A 27,354-nucleotide genomic window follows, 5' to 3' on the forward strand; every position below is an offset into this window, starting at 1 on the left:
TCCTGTTATAGTACATATAATGTATCGCATAAGTTGAAACTTTTATCATGACTGTCAACGCACATTGACATTGCCGTAACACCTTTGGCACTTATCTTCATCGCGACACTGTTCGCTAACTTTAAATTGTGAGAGACACCGGATTCTATTGTGAAAAATGTGCAGCCACTGTTGAGGCACCACACTTTATCTGCATCGCGGTTCGTCACGAACTTGCACGAGTTCAGTTCTGATGTAATATATAGCGAGGTGCTTCCTTCGGCCTTCTGAGCATTGCCACAATCAGTTTTAGTGGATTTGCATTCCTTTGCCTTATGACCTATATTTTTTCAACGGTAACAACGAAGAGGTGTGGATCCTCCTTTTTTTGCCTTTATCAATCTTGCTTGTGGGCTTTCTATAATTCTTGTTGTTTAATTTTCGTTCAACAGTCATACAGTTTTGCATCATGTTGTTTCAATCACTGCTCCTCACGTCACTTTCTCCAGCAATTTTTGTGCGTAATACCTTGGGCTTTGGAAGTTCGTCGTGGAATTCTATCGCGCACCGAAAGTATTCAAAACTGACTGGCAAGTTATACAGAAGTAATATGGATAACAAATCGTTGTTGATTGCCACATCCATACCATACAGCTTGTCCATGGTGTCAAAAAATCTCCGCAAATGATCACGTAATTCCCATCTCCACTCATTCTCTGAAGCACGATCTTCTTTAATAATGTTGCTTTCTGCACTGGCCCCTTCGATTGGTAAATCTACTAGTTTTAACCACAGTTCGTGCGAAGTGACACAATCTTCTACCTGTTTCATTTCTGAGGGTTGAATCACCAAGATGATATCTGACATAGCTTCACTGTCACAATCTTCCCATTCTGTAATAACGGCTGTGTTCTTGCTGACCGGTTCAGGATTAACCTTAGTCCCAGGTACATATGCCCATGTACGATTTTTTACTAACACAGCCTTCCTGTGAATTTTCCACATGTCAAAGTTGTCCTTTGACAATATCTTGATGCGCACCATACTTGAAGTCTTCATCTTCACACACTATTTCTTCACAGAAGACGCTTGGCTAAATATTTAACTCAACCTCGTCAACAATATTTCCATGAGTCTACATTTCAGTGTATTTTATCACTACACATTTAATCACTTTCCAAACACACATTCTGGGCCAACAACCTGTTGAAAAGGCACAACGTTTCAGAAAGTAATTAAGTCAGCATAGTTTATATTAGAATGACACTACTTATTACATACGTAAATCACAGATGAATACAGCGAAAACAATGGACATGGAGATTATAATCGTGATGTGTCAGAATGGAAAAAGAAACAATAGTTTGTAGGTGGCGCTATTGATGGTGGCTCAGCAAGCTAGTTTTTCCTCCATTTGCATATCCGAAAAAAATTCTTGAGCCATCTGAATGGCCTTGGCATCTTGTACGTCGAAAGAATCTATTACTTGTTTCACTGTCTGAAAGTGGTCACAATAGTAAATACAGGCGTCCACGTATTGCACTGTGTGATGCTAGGCTGAGGTGGTGATGGAATGTCGGATGCTTGGGATCTGAAAAGTTCCCTGCGTGATGGAGCCTTAGTAAATACCTTCTTAGTAAGGAAATTTGATCTGACTTCTTCGGCCACTCTGTGAAAAGCATGAGCTAGGCAGGTTACACGTACCATTTTTGAGTAAAATGCTTTGATTGCATTTGCAGCTTTAACTATGTAAGGCACTGCATTAGTCGCAAAGAACAGAACATCATCATACCATACACCCTCAGCCCATAGTAGTCCCATCAATTTATCAAAAAGGTGACATACTGTAGAATGGTTCACAGATTCCAAAAATTTGTTCGTGAGCAAAAATATTTTTCCAGGCCTATCTACTTCTAACGTACCCATGATAACATTGGCAGTGTAATGGCCCTCTACACCACTGGTTTCATTGATTGAAACAAATATTTTGTTTCTGCAGACTTCTTCTCTCATATTCCTTATCGTGTCGTCATAGCATTGGGACATAGTTCTTTCTCAGAGTAAACTCATCCGGAATTACGCAGCCTGTATACATTTCTAACAAATTTCAATTGTTCGATTTCCAGGGTGGAATGTTCAAAGAAACCAAAGCTTTACACAAGTCTTTACAAAACAGATAGGAAGTACCACCATCGGAGGATGACTGTGAGAGTAACAGTTGAGAAACTGTTCATTTGCTACTATTTTGGACTCCACGTATGTGCTTCTCTTGACCGATATGTTGCTGAACGGTAAATCTCCTATCTCCTGCCACTTTCACTTCACATATTTTGCAGAAAAGAATTTCACCATCGGTGGTAAAAATATCCTTGCCGAATTCCAAAATTATTTGTTTGAAATGGCTTTAACTTAGGCATTTTAAAGACACTCAAACAACAAATGCAGCCGATAACTCAAATCCACTTAGCACATGTATGGCTGCACTGAGGTACTTAACCAGACTGGCATTACTGGGCCTACTGTTGTCTGTCTTCCTACCTCCTCAATTTCAACATTGCTTCCAGATTAGCTGCAAGCACAGGTGTGTCTCCTGGAATGTGGATATTGCAAGAAATAAGGGTTGAACAAAGTTGTGAAGATTCTGATGCCTTTGTATTCATCCTCACTTTCAGTTCCATTAATATCCAGTACCATACGCAAAAAATGCATCATAAACCACTAAGAATGTGAGAAAATGACTCAAAATGTATAAAAATTCTAATAAATTCCATAAAATGACATAATAATGATGCAAAAGTAAGAAAATAACCTAAAAATTAAATACTTAGAAAAATGATGAAAAAATGGCTTAATAAATATGCATTTCTGTAATATGGGGGGCGTGAGCAGGATTTGTATATAAGTTAGCAAGGTCTGTAGTGAACCATTTAAAAGATGACATGTCATCAGCATCTGGGCCCTGGTCATAAGATATTTGATATTGCCATATGGCAACGCTAGACTCCTGCACTACCTGTTTTTTTTAACAATGAGTTATGGAAGAATAATTTAGGTTACAAAGTGGTTTTTGTTTGTCGTACTATAACAATGTTGAAAAATTTAGCTGATTTTATTGTAAAAATATGGAATATCTGTTTTTATTCACATCACAGCTAAAACATAGAATTATTGTACAAACAAAAAAAAATTTGTTTGCAGTTCAGGGAGACATATGTATAGCTTTCTGCCTGTCAGAAAAAAACAGTCACTGGAACAATAGAATAAAATTGAAAATAAGAAAATGAAGAACCAAAGAATTTTGGATGTAGTTACATATGTAAGAGTAACTACAGTAGTCAGTAGTTTCAGAGGCAGATAAAAGCCCACCCTCAATACTTGCACATTAGGCACAGAGATAATGGCAGTCTTTTACTGTCTCCATATCATCCTGCATGTCCCAATAAGAACACTTGGAGGGCAACTTATTTTATCCAGAAATGAAAAGTATGGTGATGAAGCAATAAATTTCATCAGAAGTTATTTGTGGGTCTGTACAATTTAAAAACTGTCCATACTTTTTGGTCTCTTGAAATAAATGTTTGATCAAACAATACAAAAATATCAACAACAGTTATGGTTTTGCACTTGCTATAATAAGGCTACAGAAATGTCAAACTCGCCCTATCTCAAAATCAGCCCCTTCGGTCAATCTTGGTTTGTAATTTGATTTAGTCTTTTCTCTACCAGTTATCCACTCTTTTTCAGTTTTGGGAATTGAAGCAAACCTTGCATCAGTAGAAAAAAAAAGGGCAATTTCATAAGTAATCCCAATTCTTTCATTATTTACAAGCTTCATTTCAGTACTGGCACGTAACTGTCGAGAGCTGAGATTATCAATAAGCCAGCCATTATCTTCATCACCAGGAGCCCCTGTCTGTAAGTACACTTACATCGGGCAGTTGCACAAAAATATCACCATCGATATCTTCAGACATTAGCATATCCAATGCTTCTAAAAGGGAAAATTCCTTCTTACAACAAAGATGTATGAATTAGGATAAAGTAACATGATCTGACAACTGCAGCAATTCTACTGAGTATAAACACCTAGTGTTGCCATATGGTAACGCTAATGATTCAACAAGCACTGCAACGGCATTATGCGCCCGTACTATTTCAAATACTGACAACATATATAATGAAGTGTGCACAGCACTATTCTAAACAGAATCTAATCAAACAACTTCATTTATAAATTTTATATCCTTCTTACACAAAGTCAGCAGCCATTTTGCGGGAATCTGAAAATAACCAACAGTCTGCCACTCCTTGTGCCACAACAATAGATTTTAAAATTAAGTAAACGTGATTACTTGATTCTCCAAACTCATCTCTAAGTGTTGGATGACACTACAATCTTCCAGATTCTTTCTTGTTGACAACAGTTCTAAAAGAGAAAGGCATGAAAATCGTTGCCTTATAGCAACACATGGCGCTAATGGGTCAAAAAGAAAAGAGAGATGTAGTGTTATGTCACCTCTTTGTATGACCTCTTGGTATTGAGATATCAGTGACAGCAAATATCTGAATATTGTGGTTATGTGTAGTATGTTTAGTTTTGTGGATGTTGGGTTATGTGTAGTACGCAATAAATGACAATAACAGACAATAGCTCATTAATGCCTTATGCCCAACATTACAGAAACAATCAAGAACGGTATAATTATATGAACTTGGAGTGGAACACAGTTAAGAAAGGACAGTGGTGACTGGACATAGAGGAAGATGGAAAGGTGGCATTAACATCCCAATCCAGTGGGAGGCAGAAGAGGGAAATGGATGATGATGATGATGATGATGATGATTCCCTCTACTTATCTCCGTCAGCACTGTTAAGGAAAAAGTAAATTTGTATCCTCTTCCTGTTATGGTGCAGCTCTTTTGAGGCACACCCTCAAAGGATGTGAGCTGCATTTCCAATTTTAACCACATACCAGCCTTCCTGCAATTCTTAAATCTCTGACAATACTGGGAATCAAACCTGGGCTCCTGAGAATGGCAGCTAATAGCACTAACCGTTACACTGTGGAGGCGGACATCAGCATTGTTGCTTTAGTTTGTTATTAACTACAGAATTATTATTATTATTATTATTATTAATAATAATATTATTATTATCATCATCATCATTATCATTATCATTATTATTATTATTATTATTATTATTATTATTATTATTATTATTATTATTATTATTATTATTATTATTATTAATTTCCATTTTACAGAGCTTCATTATTTTTAATTTATCATCTTACCCAAAACAACAAAACATTATGGTTACAAATTGACTAACTACTCGTATAATGTCAAGTTATGTAAAACTCTGTAGACAACTCTGAAAAATGTGGTTTCTAAAATACTCTAACCTCTCAATGACAAAAAAAATTAATTTGTGTACAGTCATCATGAGCATTGTTTGCAACTATTAACCTTTAGAATGCCGAGGAGTGCAATTATGTTCCTCCTGACTCCTGTTAAGATTGCTGGGAGTGTTATTGCGCTCTTTTCGCTAGTGCCTTAATAAACAGTAATTACTGAGTATTGCTTTGTTGATGGGTGGAAAAACTGGTTGTTGCAGGATAATCAAGGCACAGAATTTTTATTATTGCATGGAGATTGTCACTATGTTTGCTTGTTTGGGTTTTATCAGTGCTTGAGCTTAGTGTATGTTTGCATATGATGCTATACACTTACCTAGATGAGCGCTGGACACTCAAGTTTTGGAAGAAGGTTGTCTTTTCAATTTTTGGGAGAATGGTGCTGAATGCATATATCATCTATAAGGAAAACTCCTTGGGAAGACTATCAGCGAGGAAAAAGGAAAAGGAGACCCCTTGGTGGAACAGCAGGTTAAAGGAAGCAGTTAAAGAGAAACAGATGGCTTGGAGGAAGTGGATAGGCAGCAATAGTGCAGAGAATTGGCAGAAATATAAAGAAGCCAAAAAGGTATGTAAGAAATAGTACAAGAAGAGAAACAGAAGAGCTGGGAAAGTTACACAGAAAACTTACGGGAGGATATAAAGGGAAGTAAAAAGGTTTTGCATGGTTTGGTGAAGAATAGTTTACGAAATAGGGAAGATACAAAATTTGTAAAAACTGAAACAGGGTAGATATTGTTGCAAAGAAATGACAGACAAAAAAGATGGGAAGAATACTTCTCAGAATTGCTAAATATTAAATACAGTGAACTGATAGATGAGAAGGAACAAGAAGAAACAATGGGGGAAATAAGAAGAACAATGAAAGGAGATATCGATGTTAGAAATAGAGGAAACCATACAAAAGATTAAGAGCTTTAAAACAGCAGGAGTGGATGAGGTAACTACGGAAATGGTAAAAGCAGCAGGATCAGTAGGGATACAGTGGCTGCATAGATTGTTTATAATAATCTGGAGGAAGAAAAAGATCCAAGAAGAGTGGGGAAAGGGTTTAATTATCCCAATATTTAAAAAAGCTGATAAAAAGGAATGCAATAACTACAGAGGGATCACCCTTATTGCCCATATAGCTAAGATATTTTAGAGAGTATTGGAAAGAAGACCGAGGAGGAAGCTAGAAGGAGAAATGGAAGAACAACATTGTGGTTTTAGGAAAGACAAGTCAACGTTTGACCTGACCTTTACATTAAGACATATGATGGAGAAAAGATGGGAGTTTGGAAAAGACATAGTGATGACATTTATTGACATTGAAAAGGCTTATGACAGTGTGCCCAGACATTTGGTATGGGACACATTAAGGAAAAAAACAAGTTAAGACAGTGGAAGTGAAATTGATAAAAGCTATGTACAAAAATTGTGTTAGTAGTGTGAAGACTAGTATAGGAAAAACAAAATAGTTTGAAGTTGAAACTGTCTCCAACAGGGAAGTGTACTATCCCCCATACTATTCATCATAGTCATGGATAAAATTCATAAGAACATTAATCAGAGATAAGGAAGACGGGCAATTAAAGCTATGTTGTTTGCAGATGATATAGTGATAAGGGGTGAGGATGAAACAGAAGTGCAGAAACAAGTAGATGTATGGAATCAAGAGATAGAAAAATTTAGGATGAAAGTAAGCACAGAGTAAAGTAAAACAATAGTGATAACAATGGGAAGGAAGGAAGGAAGGAAGGAAGGAAGAGGAAAGATAAAAGTGAATGGTAAAATTCTGGAAGTAGTTAAAAGTTTCAAGTACTTGGGAAGTGTGATCACAGAAGATGGAAAGATTACTGAGGAAATTAGAAAAAAGAATACAACAAGCAAACAGCTTCTACCAGAGTGTAAGGGGTATTTTGTGGAACTAAGATGTCCTGAAGAAATGTAAGAAATTATTATATTTAACATATTATGAATCGTGGACTACAACAAAATGAGAGGAGAGTAGAATACAGGCAGCAGAGATGAAATTCCTAAGAGGTATTGAGGGCAAGACCAGAAAGGATAGAATTAGAAATGAAGAGATAAGGAAACGGACAGGAATCTTGAAACTTCAAGACAGTATAGAAACAACAAAGCTAAAGAGGTATGGGCATATGATGAGAATGGGAGAAGAGAGAGTGCCAGAAAAAGCTTATTCAGAGAAGTTAACAGGAAAGAGACCACGAGGAAGACCCCGAAAGAAGTGGACAGATTCAGTGTGGGAGTGCATACAGAAGAGGCGAGGAAAACCAGAAGATGTACTTAACCCTGACAATTACACCATACGATTTTCTGACGTGTTGTGCGAATGAATGCCATCTAGACCTCAAAAGGAGGGGAGAGTTATCCCCTCCACCACCTCTATTCCTTGGTCATTCTGTCTGGTAACTTTAACGTAACTTTAAATAATAGGCTTTGAGTGGCACATCTTCGAGACGTGTGGTGTAACTAAAGCGATATTTATAGACATGTTACTGTCAGGGTTAAAAAAGGAGAAGAGTGGTGGAGGGACAGGCAGCGATGGAGGTCCTTGATTCACAACCCAACCTGGAAAGCTGGAAATGGGAAATGAAGATGAAGGAAAACTCCTCTATCAAGAAAATGACGAGGTTAAAATTTACATATTCCATTATTCTTGAACTTGAAAATGAATGAATATCAGAAAAGAAACTCTTTATCTCCAGCACAACATCCGACAGATCTAAGTCCTCCCAGAGCGCTACTGGAAAAACTTTTGATACGTAACCTAAAACGACATGCCGTATGTAGCAAAAAAGATGGTGGACCAGTAAAGAGATCCCATTTACAGTGCATAAAGTGCAAATGGGTGCTCCACCCTCAGGGGTCCACAAGTGTTAAAAGTGGTAGTGACTGAAAAAATGTAAATACATACATGATTTTCTTGTAGATAGTGTTAAAAAACTCAGTAAATACTAGGCAGAATATCCCAGTTCTTTTTACATCTGACTATGAGCAAGTACACATCATAAGACATTCTGATATCATTCTTAGATGAATACTATATTTCAGGTAACTTTTGTAGGTCTGAACTTGAAAAATATAATCTGCTCCATTCTAATTTCCCAGGGGGAAAAAAAAATTCTTCCCCATATGTGACCTTAGTTGGTATTATTTGCTGTCAATACAGTCAAACCTTCTGAGCAATATGAGACAATAATCAATTACAGTAGAGTCTCGATTATCCGACTTAAACGGGACCTGGAGTACATCGGATCACCGAAAATGTCGGATAATACGGAATAACTTTGAAAATGAACTAAAACAAACAGGAAGGCTATACTGTATTATGTACTATGTTTTACAGGACTCTATTTATTGACTTATTAATTGAATTGTACAGTAGATGCAGCACTCTTTTCTTACTATGCCTGTAGCCAGGTGCAGATGTCTTGGCTTGTGCTGCAAGAGTTTTGATGTCAGCATCTTGAAATTCAGCCCAGTCTCATCACAATTAAAAATCTGATCACCGGATAATCCTTCAGCAAGAATTATTCTTGAAATTGTCTTTTAAATTTCACAACCTCATTGGATTTAGCTGACAGTTTTTCTCCACAGATATTAAGCTGCCCAATGCCGTACCGTTTTTTCCACCGATCAAGTCACCCAGCACTGGCAGTAAAATCAGGGTCCCTTTATTAAACACCTTCTGGATATACACCGACATTTCTTGCAGAATGGGGCCAGATATTGACAAGCCCTTTTCCTGGTTTTTAGTGAACCAAAGAAATAGTGCTTCACTTACTTTTTCGTACTCACATTTTTCATTGGTTTTTTCTAATTTTCAGTGCATCATTTGTTGCTCTGGTATAGCACCACTTTTCAATTTATTCCCTCGTATGTTTCCAGTCTCCCACTGTAACATGTCCAACAGCATAATCTGAAGCCATTTTTTGCAGAGTTTCCCCTTTGTCCAATCTCTTTAACCCACTCTACTTGTCTTCCACAGAAACAATCACTTTCTTACGTTTACTCACCATACTCACAGAGGATATGAAAACTATAACATCCGCACCCAACCAATACTACATTGAACAATCCTACCGCATGACTGCCAGTGCCACACCTTGTGTCCCAGAATTGCATCCACCTAAAGTTCAAATTAAGACTACCAGGGTCGGATAACACGGAGTGTCAGATAAACGAAGGTCGGTTGAGCGAAACTCTACTGTATCTGGATATAGTATTTGTAGAATTATGGTTAATCTTGTTCAGTCTTGAAATTTGGTCATAAAGCAGGTGGAATTCTTAGCATACCCACTGTAAATAGGCATGGAACTAATGGGTTAATGACTTATTTTATTTACAGAATTATTATGCTGGTCGACGATCTATACAAGATTTAGAAGGGACCGGAGGAAGTGTATCACAAAGAACAAGTTTTCAGCATGATTCACCTCAGAATTCAAGCAAAGCTGGAGTGGTAATAACTTCCTTCCGACAGTCTCAGCGAAGGTAAGAGAAATATACCAACAGTAATGACATCCTAGAACAGCTTCTCTTTCTCTTATTGAGCTGGCAATTACCTTCTATTGCTGAAGCTCCTGCTGCTATCTGCTGCTGCTATTCCTCTCCATATAACATTCAGCTCCTTCTGAAACAAATGAGAAAATATTGGTCTACAATCTAGGAAATATATTTTAGAGTTACTACTGGAAAGAAGGATACACTTCTGAATCAAGCAGCATTAGGTAAAAGTATTTGTACAGAGTGGATGTGGGTAATACTACTACACCAAATCAAACGGTTTCTTAATGTAAGAGAATGATGACCAAGAAATTTATATGTGATTTGACTCTCAGAAGCTTGATTTGTGTAGCAGAAATTATGTATGCCAGGTATTTGACTCACAATTTCTTGTGAATATTTTAGTGCAAAGGATTGAACTTTGTATGAATCAGATTCTCACTCATCCTGAAAAAAATTGGATAATGTTATTTACTTCCATTTAAGCAAGGTTTCTAGGACTGATTCTCCTCTTGCTTAAATTAAACATCATCAAATCAACCACCAAATTTTGAAGGATTACTATAATATGAACTTTCAACTACAAGAACTGTTAACTTACAGCATATGACATTAATAAACAGTCACTGCTTATACTGCAGTTGTTTCTTGTTATAAAATCACTAAATAATATCTTCATATTGAATATTTCCAGGTATTAGGTAGCATAGTATACACTGAATATATGTCGGTGACCATGCCATTTAGCTCTGTACTAATCGTTTATGTAGTACATACATATTCAGTGTACATTACATGACCTAACACTTAATATGAAATTAATGTGATTGTAAAAATTCAGGATTCACTCACTAACATTTTTGCAATGAACTTTCTTCATAAATCCTCCAGAAACAAGCTTAGAAGAAATGGATGTAGAAGAATTGGAACTGATGAGGAGAGAGCCAGTTTGTTTGAAGACAGCATTGTATGAAGATATGGAGACTGTCTTTGTCCTTTCATATTTTCATTTTGTCCTTGGCTCCTTTTCTATTAGTCTCTCTTCCAATACTGACTGGTCATGTTTATCCTATTACAGTATGTGTTTTTCCATATACTATGACTTGATTCAACATTGATATGTTCCTTTCCATTACTTTCTTCCAAAAGATTGATATTTAGATCTGATTAGAATTAGCTAAAATATCTTCCAAGCAGGTGATACATACAAATTAAGAATTATAGGCTATGTTACTTGTCAATATTACAAATCACTTTACTCTCTTATGGCAATATGAGGTTATTCTCAGAATGCCCATGAAGTTCATAAACCCCTATTCATTATTTATTTATTTCTACCGAGCTCGATAGCTGCAGTCGCTTAAGTGCGGCCAGTTTCCCATTTTCACACCAGGCAAATGCTGGGGCTGTACTTTAATTAAGGCCATGGCCGCTTCCTTCCCACTCCTAGCCATTTCCTGTCCAATCGTCGCCATAAGACCTATCTGTGTCGGTGCAACAAAGTAACTTGCAAGGAAAATATTTATTTCTATTGTCAGATACCCGTTGGTATAGATTTTGATTGTTGACAGCAATTAGTGCCAAGATATTGAAAGAATGGCTGATACAATTGATTATATGATTGAGGGACGTTTGCATCAAAGTTGAGGAGGATACTGGAATCAACCATGAGGAAACACATCAAAGTGGATCTGAAAATGAGGTGTTGGCACCCCATTGAGTGTCAATGAATTATCAGATGATGATTTGGAGAGAGGTTCGAATGCTGCAATAATTCCAAACAATGGCTGAGAAGGCAGAAGTCATGTTCACTGAGGAATGTGCAATTTATCGCAGCTCCCATAGTCGCATTGTTTACTTCTGGGGAAAAGAAAATCCACATTTTTTTTTTTTTTTTCAAGAAATCATGCAAAACCCACCTCTTGTTATGATCTGGGCTGAATGACAACAAATATATCTGTTTGGCCCATATTTTTTTGATTGTTCTGTTAATCAGGATACAGACTTTGTACGCACCCTATATTTGAACCTACCTCTGAAATTAGAAAACAAAAAATAAGTAACCATTGTCAAGTATTATCAACAATTTTGAATATTATTTTTCCATATTTCTGTTGAACCATTGAGTCATTTATTTGGCATTAAACAAAAGTGCAGTAGCCGTTATCATAAAATATTAACATACACAATTATGTGAGTAACAACAAATTAATTATAATATTGTAAAAAAAAATAGTCCATTGGCAGTGCAGTAATTCTGTTGTCCATTCACGCTCTTAGCCAGTCCAGCTCGGATTTGAATCCTGGTAACATCTGGCAAAGGACTCTCATCCAGTTCACTGCATGGTGGCTATTTGAATGAAATTAGATTTTTTTTTTAAATGTAAAAGATATCGTCGATGAGTCCAGTTATATAGAGTCTCTCATATAAACTAAGACCGAATGCACAGTGTTTGTACTCTGCGCTATGGCAGTTGCTTCAGCCAAACTTACATCATGCACGGCCACCCTGCTTTAAGCACATATACAGTCTTATACGAAATCTTACCTTATAAGAGATACTGGAAGAGTCATCTTTCCTGAGTTATACAGGCATTGTATCTGGTAACCACATTCTGGCTGATGTGAGTGACTTCTGCCACTGTAATGTTTCTGATTTCATTTGTAATGTTTTCTTTCAGTTCCTCCAATGTGTGAGGATTTGTTCAGTACACTTTATATTTCAGTTTACCCTACAAGTAAAAATCACACACTATTAAATATGGAGAATGAGGGGGAAAGAAACCAACACTGATCTCTCTGTCTGCAAACACTTCCGAGATTGTAAGAAAGGAATCTTCTGCTGTATAAATGGAGGCTGAATCTTGTTGAAACCACACAAGCAAATTTTTCTTTTTCTGTTAATTCATGGAAGAATGGCGTCAAAATGTCATCTTGGTACGTCTGCATTTACTGTCGTCTCAAAGAAGATAGGCCCAATTATTCATCTTGCACTAACAGCACACCAAACACCAAACTTCCTATCATAATGAGGGACTTCATAAACACCATTAGGATTTTCTGCACATCAATAGTGAGAGTTATGACTGTTCAAACGACCATTAAGATGAAACCAGGCCTCTTGCGAAAATAACACAAGCTGTGGTTTGAATAAACGATCATTCAGTGATGCAAAATACCACTCACAATATCTCACTCTTGTGGCTGGATCAGCAGGTTTTAAACAATGGGTCCATGTAAACCTGTATGGTTTGATGTGTAACAGCTATGTAGTTCTGTGTGAAGAAGAAACCAAAACCCCTACTTGTGCTAATTTTGTGAGTGATTCATTCAGTGACCATTCAAGTTTCACACCAATGTAATCTAGCTTTTCCTCCATTAAAACTGTTCATGTGCACGCATGTTTTTTATTGAGCACTGAGCCAGTGGTTTCAAATTTATTTACAATTACATTGATCTGTGCTCCTGAAAGTGGCACTTCACCAGAAAATTGCTGAACAAATGCATCCCAACCCACTGAGCCGACTCATACTTAAAATAACTTTTAGGTGTGAAAATGTGGTGTTGCAATGATAACTGTCTCAAAATAATAACAGCTGAGATTCAGACTGGTGACTGATGCTTGCGAAATCAAACATGTGCATGCTGCTTGAAAGGTCAAGAACTATGTACATGCCTCCAATACTGCAGCTTAAAGTTAGTGTAAACTGCTCCAGTCCTCTTCAATGCACTCTGCAATGGAGTACCATGGATCTACCAACAACCATTTATTAAGATGTCATTTGAAAATGTTCAGTGGGAACTGACTGAATTGTTGACCTAATTAATTATAAAGGGTTATACTTAGCACCATATGACTTTTTTTTTCTTTCCTACACCATGGCATATCAAGATAAGGTGACCTGGTGCCACAGGTATGTACAGTGTTCAGACATCCTGGCAAATCATTACTGGGCTTACTCTTCATATATATTGTAACGTCACCTTAGGGTTAATATGAATGTAATCAAAGTAAGGTAGTAACTCCAATGGGGAATTCAGTAGAATCAGGTAACTGAATGCTGCAGTTTCAAGAGATACTGTTACACAAAGCATGGCCTTCATCTAAACAAATCAGGTAAATGAAAGATTGCAAATATTGTTCTAGATTTTATTAATCATAAGATTTGTACTGTTAAAAAGGCAACTCCCTTGAGTTATAATACTGACCAGGAAAACTAGTAGAAAGAGCCAGTTGTACTTCAAGCTAGCTCAGTCAACTAGAAAATGAAACTCAGGAAAGTAAGGAATTTCAAGTTACCCAATTGCAACAGTCAAGTTTTAGGGAGGAAGGGGGTCTGAGATTGCTCTTGGTAAACTGTCAGAGTGTAGTAAATAAACAATTAAAATTCGGTACATTGATAGAATCTTATGAGAATGATGTGGTGATAGGAGTGGAATCATGGTTGAGAGAAGGGGTGGGTAATAGAGAAGTATTTCCAGGAGGGTATTTTATTGTTCACATGAATGGTTTACCGATGAAAGGGATGAAATATTAGGGATAAAACTGTGTGTGATAATATGAAGGAGGTGAGAATTATAGGAACATATAGGCCTGGAAGAGAGGAAAGAGACATGGAAATATTTGAGAAAATAATAGATCATACTCATATAAACAATAATAAGGATATGGTAATAATTAGGGGAGATCTGAACTTGCCTGAAGTTGAATGGAATGGAGCTGCAAGTGAAGCCCATGAACAGAAACTGGCAAATAAGTTAACTTCGAAGGGAGGATATACACAAGTAGTACAAGAACTGACTTGTCTCAATAACTTACTAGATGTATTCTTGGTTAAACCATGGGAAATTATTGATAAAACTGAGGTAATTGAAGGAATAGGAGACCATAAGGCTGTAATAATGGCTGTAGGACTGGTACCAAAAAGGCTTAATAAAAGGGTCACACAAGATAAGAAATTGTACAGAAAAACTAAAGTTGATGAATGTGGGACTTACCTTAAATCACAATTCAGTTGTTGGATAAGTGAAAGGGGTAATGTGGATACACTTTGGGCTAAATTTAAAGGAATCATTTGGGAAGGAGAGAAGATACTTGTACCTGTTAAGAAGGGTAAAATGACCTCAGACCCTGTTTATTATACAAGGGAAATAAGAAAATTTAAAAAAAAATGTAGAATAGTAAACAGGAAAATCAAAGAGGGTAGGGAGAGTAAAGAAACTAGAAAACAGCTAATGAGGGAACTGAATAGAGCGAAAAAGGAAGCAAAAGAGAATTATATGTATGACATACTTCAAGAGGGTAATGACCACAAAGGGAAATGGAGAAAGCTGTATTCATATATCAGGAATCAAAAAGGAAAAGGAATCCAAATTCCTACAACGGTGGGAGAAGGGGGTGAACACTAACAGACACTGAGAAAGCAAACCTATTTAGTAGGGAATTCAGAGATTCAGTAGAAGATGGTCAGGAGTTGGAAACCGAAACAGAGAGGTAGAGACACATAGGGAAACAAGAAGCTTCTCATTCACAAATGAAGATATTTTCAGAGAAATCCAACTGCTTCAGCAAGGAAAAGCAGCAGGAAGTGATCAAATTACTGGGGGGGGGGTATTAAAGACAATGGAGTGGTACATAGTGCCTTATTTAAAATTTCTCTTTGACTGTCATAAATAATAGTGTAATACCAAAAGAATATAATCTATAATAATACCAATTTATAAAGGAAAGGGTGATAAAAGGAAACCAGAGAACTACAGACCAATCAGCCTGACCAGTATAGTTTGTAAAATACTGGAGAGTTTAAAAGCAAAGTACATCAGAGGGATATATGATGATAAAAATTGGTTCATGAGGAGCCAGTATGGATTTAGAAAGAAATTTTCTTGTGAGGCACAACTGGTGGGATTTCAGCAGGACATATCAGATCACTTGGATTCAGGAGGCCAGTTAGATTGCATAGCCATAGATCTCTCCAATGCCTTTGATAGAGTGGAACATGGAATATTATTAAAGAAATTGGAGGGAATAGGATTGGACGTAAGGGTTACACGTTGGATAAAAACATTTCTAAATTCAAGGGTTCAGAAAGTCAAAGTAGAAAATAATGTATCACAGGAAGAGAAAGTTTGGAAGGGAATTGCACAGGGTAGTATAATTGGTCCGTTACTTTTCTTAACATACGCAATTGATTTAGGGAATAATATAACATCAAAAATAAAATTGTATCCAGATGACATAATTGTTTATAGGGAAATAAATAACATTGAGGATTGTTCATAATTTCAAAGGGACCTTGAGAGTATCCAACAACAGGTTGAAGAAAATAATATGAAGGTTAATGGAGGCAAATCAACTGTTACCACATTTACAAACAGGAGTTTTAAAACTGAATTTGAATATACTTTGGATGAGGTAGTTATCCCAAAAGATGGCAAGTCCAAATACTTAGGTGTGAGATTTGAAAGTAATTTGCACTGGAAGGGTCATGTGGATGACAGTTTTGGGAAAGCATACAGATCGTTACATGTCATAATGAGGCTACTTAAAGGATGCAACAAAGAATTAAAAGAGAAAAGTTACTTATGTATGGTTCGTCCATTATTGGAATATGCAAACAGTGTTTGGGATACTCACCAAGAATACCTAATAAATTAAATAGATAGTGTGCAGAGGAAAGCAGCAAGAATTGTAACAGGGGATTTCAGGAGTAATAGTAGTGTATCCGAAATGTTAGAGGAACCTGGGTGGGAAATTTTAAGTGAGAGAAGGGAGAAAACTAGACTTATACGATTATATAGAGCCTATGGAGGGGAAGAAGCATGGGGAGATATCCCTGAGAGGCTTCCATTGGAAAATAATTATATCAGCAAGACTGACCGCAAGTATAAAATTAGAAAGAATTTTAGCAGAAGCCATTGGGGTAAATTTTCATTCATTGGGAAGGGCGTGAAGGAGTGGAACAGTTTACCAGGGGTAGTGTTTGATCCTTTTCCAAAATCTGTACAGATATTCAAGAAGAGAATAAACAGCAACAGAGAAAATAAATGGGCATTTGAACAGTGCAGGTTATTGTACAGTAAATAAAAAATGTGTGTGAATAAATTAATTCCATCCTCTGGTCTAACGAGTTTGGACGGCCGAATTAGGGGACTGCCTGTAGGGGTGAAGTACAGTGGGGATTTGAGGGCCCTGGGACCGCTATGGTAGCTGTGAAGGCCCTCCAGAAAGTCTAAAAAGTGGTGGCAAAAGGTGCTCTGGTTAAGACACAGCTGGTCGTTATGCTACTTACGTTCCAAAATGGGTAAAAAGTAAGTAAGTAAATGTAATGTAAATTTTAATCTTATACCAGTTGTATAGTATTATTTGAAGCAATTCCACATGCTGTATATGAGTTGACTATGTTTGTAAGTACAGGAGATATTATACGTAGCATTTTGTAAACAATATAAATTTATTAAGGATGAGCTGTGTGTTTAATAGAAAAATTTGTTAGCGTAAATTGTAGGATATTGTATTCTAGGAAAATTTTCTTCTTCACTTGTTAATTTAAAACTGAGTGCTTGACAATAATGTATTTTAGTGTAGGCCTACCATTTGCCACAGAGGTAGATACCTCATTTGCAAATAAAGAGATTTTGATTTGATTTGATTTGATCCCAGTAAAATATACATATATGCTCAGTGGAAATAAAAAGGAAAATAAGACAGGCTCAATGCTAGAGAAAGAGGACCATAAGGACTGATGAATATAAGGGCAAGAACAAGATAATAGAATCTCAAGTAACATGTACATATATATATATTTTTTTTCTTTTCGAACCAGCAGAATATATAACAATTTATGATAAAGCGACAACAATTTGATAAGATCTTTAACAAAATGCTGAAGAAGGACTGTACAAATAAAAGGGAGTGTTCAAATCTGTATTAATTTAACGTTTACAGTTTTTTAAATTATTTACATTAATATTGCCAAGACACAGCTGATGATAAATAACAGGAGTACCAACATCGAGAAAAGATAGCCCCTAAAGCTTATAGGGGAATATAATGACAATGAATATAATAGTTAAATTTAGAACCAATGGTAATGATAACAACCTGCTTAATAATACAATTGTGGGTAAGAAAGTGATACATGAAAAGAGAAAAACCTATTCCAAGGGATCATAATACATATCAATCAATCAATCAATACTGATCTGCATTTAGAGCAGTCGCTCACGTGGCAGATTCCCTATCTGTTGTTTTCCTAGCCTTTTCTTAAAAGGTTTCAATGACATTGGAAATTTATTTGGTACCAATGGTGGTGTTAACAACCTGCTTAATAACACAAGTGTGTGTAAGAATGTGATATGTGAAAAGAGGAAGCTTGTATAAAATACAAAACTTGTATAACCTACAATTCAAAAGGTGCCAGGATGGGAGAGGTACGATCCAGGAAAACACCACGCAAAATGTATGTCAGGCATGTAGATAAAGAGGTTATGGAAGACGGTCATTCAGTTTCCGTGATGTAAATTGACATGGATGATGTAGATTTTAACTGAAAGTCTTCTTGATTGTCCACAATGTGCAAACCACTCCCCCAACTCCTGCCAAGGTACCCGTAGAAAATATTTTAAGTTAAAATTTAGATTTAAAATTTAAATTAAGATAAAATAGTCTCCATTTCTCTCACTTCAAAATACACCTGCAAAGTGATGGGGCAGAGAAAGCTCCCCTGCTGCGACAAAGTCCTGGGTGCTCATTACAGTGTCAATTCCGCCTACTGAAATAGGCAAGGTGGTGAGAATATATAGGCAGCAAAATGATTCCAGAAGGTACGAGCATGACAAACAGCTCAGCCAATGACATAATATGAAAACAAAGGAAACAGATGAATATCCAATAAGGTGACCAGTCAATTTCAGTGGGAGTGAGTAAAGGAATACACATCGAAACACACGCATAGTAGACATGAAGAGGTAAGGTCAAAAAAACGTAAAGTCTATATGAAGGGGTTAAAGGTATAGTGGTGTAAGTCACTTTATCATCGTTTTTAGGAAATGAGCATAATGCGAAAGGTATTGTAGTTAATTCAGTAGACAAGTTTTTGTGATGGTATTGTTTTAGAGGTACTACGTAGGTCCAAACTTAGGGATTAGGCTTGATTTGAAATTTTTTTTGCTCAAAAGTTGTACCTCACGCACTAACCAAAGTCACTTGCACCACTGTGCCTTACCAAAGCCTGTGACATACACCACTGTATGACCTAAAACCAAAGACTTACACCACTATGGACATCAACAAAATGATGTAAAGTTGACTTGCACTTCTCAAACACATTTTTATTGAACATTACACAAAGTATAAGAATAATACAAACAATTTAATTTTTTATCACGAATGGAGTCTTAATGTTTTTAACATAGCAATACGGATTCAGTCTATTTCATCAGGATATGTGGTTTCCACAATTTCCAGAGGTCCAACATCTACAAGCTCCTCACCTTCTTCAATAGTGGTTCGCAGGGAAACGAAGAATTCATGTTTCACTGGTGGAATGTATGGCAGAAGATCAAGCATATCTTTCTTTTTAGCCTCGGTAACAGGCCTTCCCCTTGGGTACAAAACATCTTGAGAAACGTTGGCCAGAGAATGTCGCCTACCGGGCTTTGCTGCCTTTAGATTTAGTTTAGAAAATGGGATATCCTCATTCACAGTTTCTTTGTAGAAGAGAGTGTAAGGTTGATCTTTCAAAATTCGTATCCATTGAATTTTCAACCAATTAACAGCAATGTTGTTCTCATTTTTCTTTCGTCGCGTGATACAACTTTCCAACTTTGCAACAGATTTGAAATCCTCTCGGCTCATTTTCGTCACCATGAATGGATTGTTCCTTCGGCACTTCATTATGATACTGTACCAGTCGTCTGCAGTATAAATGGACTTGTTCTTTGCGTACGATTCAATTGATCCAAATTCAGCGTCGTTGGGTAGAAAAGAGTGGCCACTTACCATAAATTTGTGATCGATAATTTCTGCATTGCTTTGAGGGCCCTGTATGTACTTCATGAGGTACAAGGAAAACTTAATATTACGGTTTTGGCCCGTGCATGCGTCACTGTACAACACTATGTGCCTAGCAGATGACGCTCTTGCTGCAAGATGTTTGACGATACAGGAACCAATCTCTTGAGACCCACGAGAAGCGATCGTTTCATCCCAGCAGAACATGAAGCCTAAACCTGTTCCAAGTTCATGGCAGCCAAGGTTATAACAATACATATTCCGCTTATAGTAAGCCACGGACATCGTCAAAACAGGAAATGGCAAAGCCTTTTCGAGGTCGAATGTCAGACCATAGAAAGATTCGTCTTCCCGTGCTTTCACTTTGTCCCGATCTCTAGCCTCTCACCTTTTCGGCATTTCTGAGGTGTAATTCTTTTTCAGCCTTCAGCTTTGTAGATTCGTCTTCATCTTCACACACTTCAATCTTCTTGTCAAGCACATCGCATCTGGTGCACGTATCTTTAAGAGGCCGGTGGAAATGCAAGTTGAACTCATTGCTAAAGGTTCGACGGTAGATGGCTTCAGAAACAGGAATATCACCTTTTTCCGTGCACTTTTCTTTGTACAGTTCATACATTGTACGTACATTCATGTCAGGAGGAAGGTATTTCCTGTTAGGGTTCTCTGATCTACTGTAGTGCGATTGATACGATGGGAAAGATGCTATGTGGTCACGCACACCATTCATGGCAGCCTCCGGTGTTTTATTTTTGGGGGGATGGCGTCCTCGGCCATCACTTCCTGGTTGTTGACCCTCTCGTACTTTTTGTATTGCCCTTGTCATTCGCCCATCCGAAACTTGGAGTGTTTGTAAGAAAAAACGCTTGCACACAGTAACGCTATTGCCTCTGACTTGGAATCTGAAGCTGTTTGAAACAGACTTTGCATTTCTCGTTGAATTTCGTGGGCGTCTTACATTAGGTTTCTGTTGCACAATCAAACCACATAAAAATACGTTTTGTTCAGAAAAACTGCTTAGCTTCCAAAAGGTGTCGAAAATTTCTCGCCTCGCCACTTCAGGTACGTTCTCCACACACTTTTTTTTACATTTACAATCAAAGTTCTGATACAGCTTACCGGCCACTTCTTTTCCTCTAGAGGACACGTACGGGAGCCCTGAATTTCGTGCTCGCTTTCGCTTTTGAGCTTTACTTTCGTGTTTTTGTCTTCTCCTCGTTCTCGGGTGAGCGTTTTCTCGATTCTCAGAAGTTCCAGCAGTAGGAAATTCGCTGGAATGGTTGCGCTGGCGTCCGCCGTCTACCTCTGCATCTCCTTCTGATTCTGAAACAACAAACATCTTGTTACACTTACTACCGAAATAAAAAACTGCAGGGGAAGCTTCGATTCAGCATTCAAAATTACGTGAAAAATGATACTCAACACGACCATTTTCAATAATCACAGAAAATTCACTAAAAACATCACTCTTCATGCATTTTTCTCCATTTTTCCTTTCTTTTTTTCCGAACCGATTACAAAGGTGTATTATTCAGGGAATAGTAGACCAAAAGGACCTAAGGCATAATCTAATGTAAGTACTTGCTAAAAACGTTGCAACAAAATAGGTTAGTAGGTGAGTAACTGAGAGGTTAGAAGGTGAATAGTACTTACCATCATCTGTTTCTGATGTGTTTTCTCCTTGTTCACGCTCCCATTCATCACTGGACTCCAGCTCATCCAACGGATCACTTAAACTTATTTCAGAATCCATCGTTTCTTTGAGTATTCACGCATGCATTCAACACTCGATGAACACCGCGGAACAATTACAACCACACTGGTGTAAGTCTGACTCACACCACTTCAGTTATCAGCAAAACAGATGATCCATTACCAGTCTAACTTGTGCTGCTATCTAACGACGAAATGAGTGAAGCTCTGACTTACTCCACTTTTTCTATGAACAGTTTTTTATTTCTACATCGCCTTTCTGTGCCTAAGTCAACTTCTACCGAAAATTGACTTACACCACTTTGACTTTAACCCCTTCATATATAGAGCACACAAAGTAAGATGGTACAATATACACACACGTGCCAAAAAAAGTTCTGAAGAACTTTCTTTTTGTAGCAGTGATGACGTGATCTTAGGTCTTCAGTGGTGCGAATAGTGTGTAGGCAGATGATACAGGTATAATCTTGAAGAGTAGACGAAGAGATGCTCCAATGCTGAAATATAGTGCTGAATGAGAGGTGGCAGCAATCACGAAACAGCAGCATGTGAAGTCTGTCAAACAAGAGAAAAGTAACACACACACATGATGCAAGAAGAAAATAAACGAAGCACAAAACGCGTATGAGAAAATAGCAGGAATGTTTCCTGAGGAATTGGTAAAAGAAAAAAAAAAGTGGCAGGGGTTAATGGATTGAGAAGGTGGAGAGGGGTGTTAGGGATAGTAGAGCGCTCCAAGGAGAAAGAGTAGGGGGGGTAACAATGAAGGGCACATGGTAAACATTTACAATATTTTGGTATTAATATGATCCCAAGGATATATCGAATAAAAAAAAAAGGGGCAGAATCGAGAAGATAGCATAAAAGAATGAGCACAGTGAGAAATGAGAGGAATGAGATATAGAGATATAGATACATTAACACACATATAATTTAAATTGAGAGAGGTGAGCTCTCTTCACATCAAAAGGAGAGGACACCAATTGTAAAATGGCATTGACCAAAGTTGGGAGAGCATGACTCGGTATGGCCCAGTCCAAGAAAGAACTTAGGGCAGTCGCCCAGGTGGCAGATTCCCTATCTGTTGTTTTCCTAGCCTTTTCTTAAATGATGCAAAGAAATTGGAAATTTATTGAACATCACCCTTGGTAAGTTATTCCAATCCCTAAATCCCCTTCCTATAAATGAATATTTGCCCCAATTTGTCCTCTTGAATTCCAACTTTATCTTCATATTGTGATCTTTCCTACTTTTAAAGACACCATCCAAACTTATTCGTCTACTGATGTCCTCCCACGCCATCTCTCCACTGACAGCTTGGAACTTACCATTTAGTCGAGCAGCTCGTCTCCTTTTACCAAGTCTTCCCAGCCCAAACTTTGCAACATTTTTGTGACGCTACTCTTTTGTCGGAAATCGCCCAGAACAAATCGAGCTGCTTTTCTTTGGATTTTTTCCAGTTCCTGAATCAAGTAATCCTGGTGAGAGTCCCATACACTGGAACCATACTCAAGTTGAGGTCTCATCAGAGACAAATATGCTCTCTCCTTTACATCCTTACTACAATCCCTAAATACTCTCATAACCATGTGCAGAGATCTATACCCTTTATTTGCAATCATATTTATGTGATTACCCCAATGAAGATCTTTCCTTATATTTATACCTAGGTATTTACAATGATACCCAAAGGGAACTTTCACCCCATCAACGCAGTAATTAAAACTGAGAGGACTTTTCCTATTTGTGAAACTCACAACCTGACTTTTATCCCCATTTATCATCATACCATTGCCAACTGTCCATCTCGCAACATTGTCAAGGTCATTTTGCAGTTGCTTGCAACTTATTTATTACTCTGTACAGAATAACTTCATCTGCGAAAAGCCTTATCTCTGATTTCGCTTCTTTACACATATCATTGATATATATATAAGAAAACATAAAGGTCCAATAATACTGCCTTGAGGAATTCCCCTCTTAATTTTTACAGGGACAGATAAAGCTTCACCTACTCTAATTCTCTGAGTTCTATTTTCTAGAAACCGAGCCACCCATTCAGTCACTCTTTTGTCGAGTCCAATTGCACTCATTTTTGCCAGTAGTTTCCCATGATCTACCCTATCAAATGCCTTAGATAAGTCAATCGCAATACAGTCCAACTGACCTCCTGAATCCAGGATATCTGCTATATCTTGCTGGAATCCTACAAGTTGGGCTTCAGTGGAATAACCTTTCCTAAACCCAAACTGCCTTCTGTCAAACCAATTATTAATTTTGCAAACATGTCTTATATAATCAGAAAGAATGTTTTCCCAAAGCTTACATACAATGCATGTCAAACTGACTGGCCTGTAATTTTCAGCTTTATGCCTATCACCCTTTCCTTTATATACAGGAGCTACTATAGCAACTCTCCATTCATTTGGTAAAGTTCCTTCATGCAAACAAAAATCTAACAAGTACTTCAGATATGGTACTATATCCCAACCCATTGTCTTTAGTATATCCCCCGAAACCTGATCAATTCCAGCAGCTTTTCTAGTTTTCAACTTTTGTATCTTACTGTAAATGTCATTGCTGTCATAGGTAAATTTTAATACTTCTTTAGTATTAGTCACCTCCTCTATCTGGAAATTATCCTTGTAACCAACAATCTTTACATACTGCTGACTGAATACTTCTGCCTTTTGAAGATCCTCGCATACACACTCCCCTTGTTCATTATTTATTCCTGGAATGTCCTTCTTGGAACCTGTTTCTGCCTTAAAGTACCTATACATACTCTTCCATTTTTCACTAAAATTAGTGTGGCCACCAATTATGCTTGCCATCATGTTATCCATAGCTGACTTCTTTGCTAGATTTAATTTCCTAGTAAGTTCCTTCAATTTCTCCTTACTTCCACAGCCATTTCTAACTCTATTTCTTTCCAACCTGCACCTCCTTCTTAGTCTCTTTATTTCCCTGTTATAATATAGTGGATATTTATCATTTCTTACCACCTTTAAAGGTACAAACCTATTTTCACATTCCTCAACAATTGCTTTAAACTCATCCCAGAGTCTGTTTACATTTTTATTTACTGTTTTCCACTGATCATAGTTGCTTATTAAAAACTCCCTCATGCCTGTTTTATCAGCCATATGGTACTGCCTAACAGTCCTAATTTTAATCTCTTCCTCTCTTTCACATTTATTTTTAATTACCACAAAAACAGCTTCGTGATCACTAATACCATCTATTACTTCGGTTTCTCTGTAGAGCTCATCTGGTTTTACCAGCACCACATCCAGAATATTCTTCCCTCTAGTTGGTTCCATCACTTTCTGAATCAGGTGCCCTTCCCATATGAACTTATTTGCCATTTGTTGGTCATGCTTCCTGTCGTTCACATTACCTTCCCAATTGACATTTGGTACATTGAGAGCACCTGCTACGATCACGTTCCTTTCCTTATCGTTTCCCACATAGCTGATTATCTTATCAAATAATTCTGAATCAGCATCTGTGCTACCCTTTCCTGGTCTGTACACTCCAAAGACATCTAGTTGTCTGTTATCTTTAGAAATGAGCCTTAACCCTAGGATTTCGTGCTTGTCATCTTTAACATTTTTATAGCTTACAAATTCTTCTTTCACGAGAATGAATACTCCCCCTCCTACCTTTCCTATCCTATCTCTACGATACACCCTCCAGTTCTGTGAGAAAATTTCTGCATCCATTATATCATTTCTCAGCCATGATTCAACTCCTATTACAATATCTGGTAAGTATATATCTATTAAATTACTTAATTCTATTCCTTTCTTTACAATACTTCTACAGTTGAGCACTAACAGTTTTATATCATCCCTACTTGATTTCCAGTTCCCTGTTCCCTTAACACCGCTGCCTAGCGCACCCTGTTTCCCTGAATGTACCTCCCTATAACCCTTCTAAACAAATTTCCTAACTTATATGTTCCTCTGCGGTTTAAGTGAAGGCCATCTGAGCGCAGATCCCTATCTCGTACCCACCCATTAGAATCTAGAAATTTCACTCCCAGTTTCCCACATACCCACTCCATAGTCTCATTTAAGAGGGCCCAGTAACAAGACCAAATTGCGACTTTATATTTTGACTGAACCCGATGATGATTATAGCAGGTTTGGTGAATTTTCTCCACATCGTACAAGTTCTGAAGGGCAGTCTCCCATAACATTTTAGAGGAACGAGAAGGTTGATCAGACAGAAGGGAGAAGAGCTTCCATTTCAAAGATAATGGAGAATTCAAATCTCGACATAAAAGTAATAGAGCAATAAGAGTAATAGAGCTTCTAGATTCATTAAGGCAAGAATTAAATGCGAGTGTTAAAGATAGTAATAAAGTGTCCCATAGTTTATGATTATCATGATGAAAACTGGAAAGGGCTATCTTTAAGTTATGGTGGTAACGTTCAACCATATTTGCTTGAGTTTGGTAGGGGTTGGTAATTACCTTTTTAATCCCTAAAGAAAAACATGCATCATAAAATATTTTAGATATGAAAATATTGGCATTATTGGAGACCAAATTCTTTGCAATTCCAACAATAGGAAACACGTGTGTGGTAAGGACATTAACCAAAATTATTGAGGAAATACACTAGAGTCCCGTTAATCCGAAAGTCCGGTTAATCCGAACTGAAATATTTAATTTTTTAAAAGAATCTCTTTATTGAAATGAAGGAACATATTATAGAATGAAGATTTACTTGCATTACTTGCATTTTATTAGTCATATTTTATTTGAATATCTTAATGTAAACATAATTACACACCATAAACCATCAATCACTGGTCATTTATCTTTACAAAGTCTGTTAGTTTCTTTTGCTGTAATGATTGGAACCTACTCAAAGATGCAGTGTTAAACTAGGGTCTTATAAACATCACAATCAGTGGGCGTAGCAGCGGAGTGTTGCAATTTCTAAGGCGGCCGCGGCATCTGAATGTGACACTAGTTGTTCATTGTGGTCTTCTTTGTCGTCACTCTGTTCCTCATCAACTCCAGATTCTTTCTCCCCTTAGCTACAATTTCTTGGTCTGTTTGTAATTGATGACAGTCAGCTTCCATCCACTAGCTAATGTCATTTTATTTGTCGTTTTCTCCTCTACGGGTTCTTAACTACCCTACTGTAATTTTTACAGTATTTTATTAATGTAACTGCTAAGGAATGGATATTTCAGATTACAGTATGTACTGTATTGTAGAAACTATTTTAATCAGACAGCTGAGGCGCTGGCCTTCTTACCCCAACTTGGCAGGTTCGATCCTGGCTCAGTCCGGTGGTATTTGAAGGTGCTCAAATACTTCAGCCTCATGTACGTAGATTTACTGGCACGTAAAAGAAATCCTGTAGGAGAAAATCCCGACACCTAGGCATCTCCGGAAACCATAAAAGTATTTAGCAGGACGTAAAAACAATAACATTATCATTAGAAAATATTTTCCGGTTAATCCGAACAGACTCCGGTCCCAATTAGTTCGGATTAATGAGACTTTACTGTATTATGTAGGGGGTGAAGCATGAGAAAAAATTGGGGAATCTATCTAAATTCATGAAGATATATGAATTTCTGTGGGATTATTTGGTGATAGGACTCACAATATCAGCATAAAACATCTTTGCGGGTTAAGAGGGTGGGAAGGCAGCATGTGTCCCTGATGGTAAGGAATTATGGGGCTTAGCT

At 37.3% G+C, this 27,354-nt stretch overlaps 1 protein-coding gene across 1 annotated transcript in view; it reads left to right on the forward strand.

The window, feature by feature from the left end:
• The window catches only part of LOC136859048 (ras-specific guanine nucleotide-releasing factor 2), a 1,472,247-nt gene that overhangs the window by 1,127,242 nt on the left and 317,651 nt on the right, over positions 1-27,354 (forward strand). The window contains exon 19 of the mRNA XM_068225766.1: positions 9,754-9,899. Within this exon, the coding sequence (XP_068081867.1) occupies positions 9,754-9,899 (146 nt within the window). The remainder of the gene's footprint in view (positions 1-9,753; positions 9,900-27,354) is intronic.

The sequence above is a fragment of the Anabrus simplex genome, chromosome 1, assembly GCF_040414725.1.
Source record: "Anabrus simplex isolate iqAnaSimp1 chromosome 1, ASM4041472v1, whole genome shotgun sequence".
Lineage (NCBI taxonomy): Eukaryota > Metazoa > Arthropoda > Insecta > Orthoptera > Tettigoniidae > Anabrus > Anabrus simplex.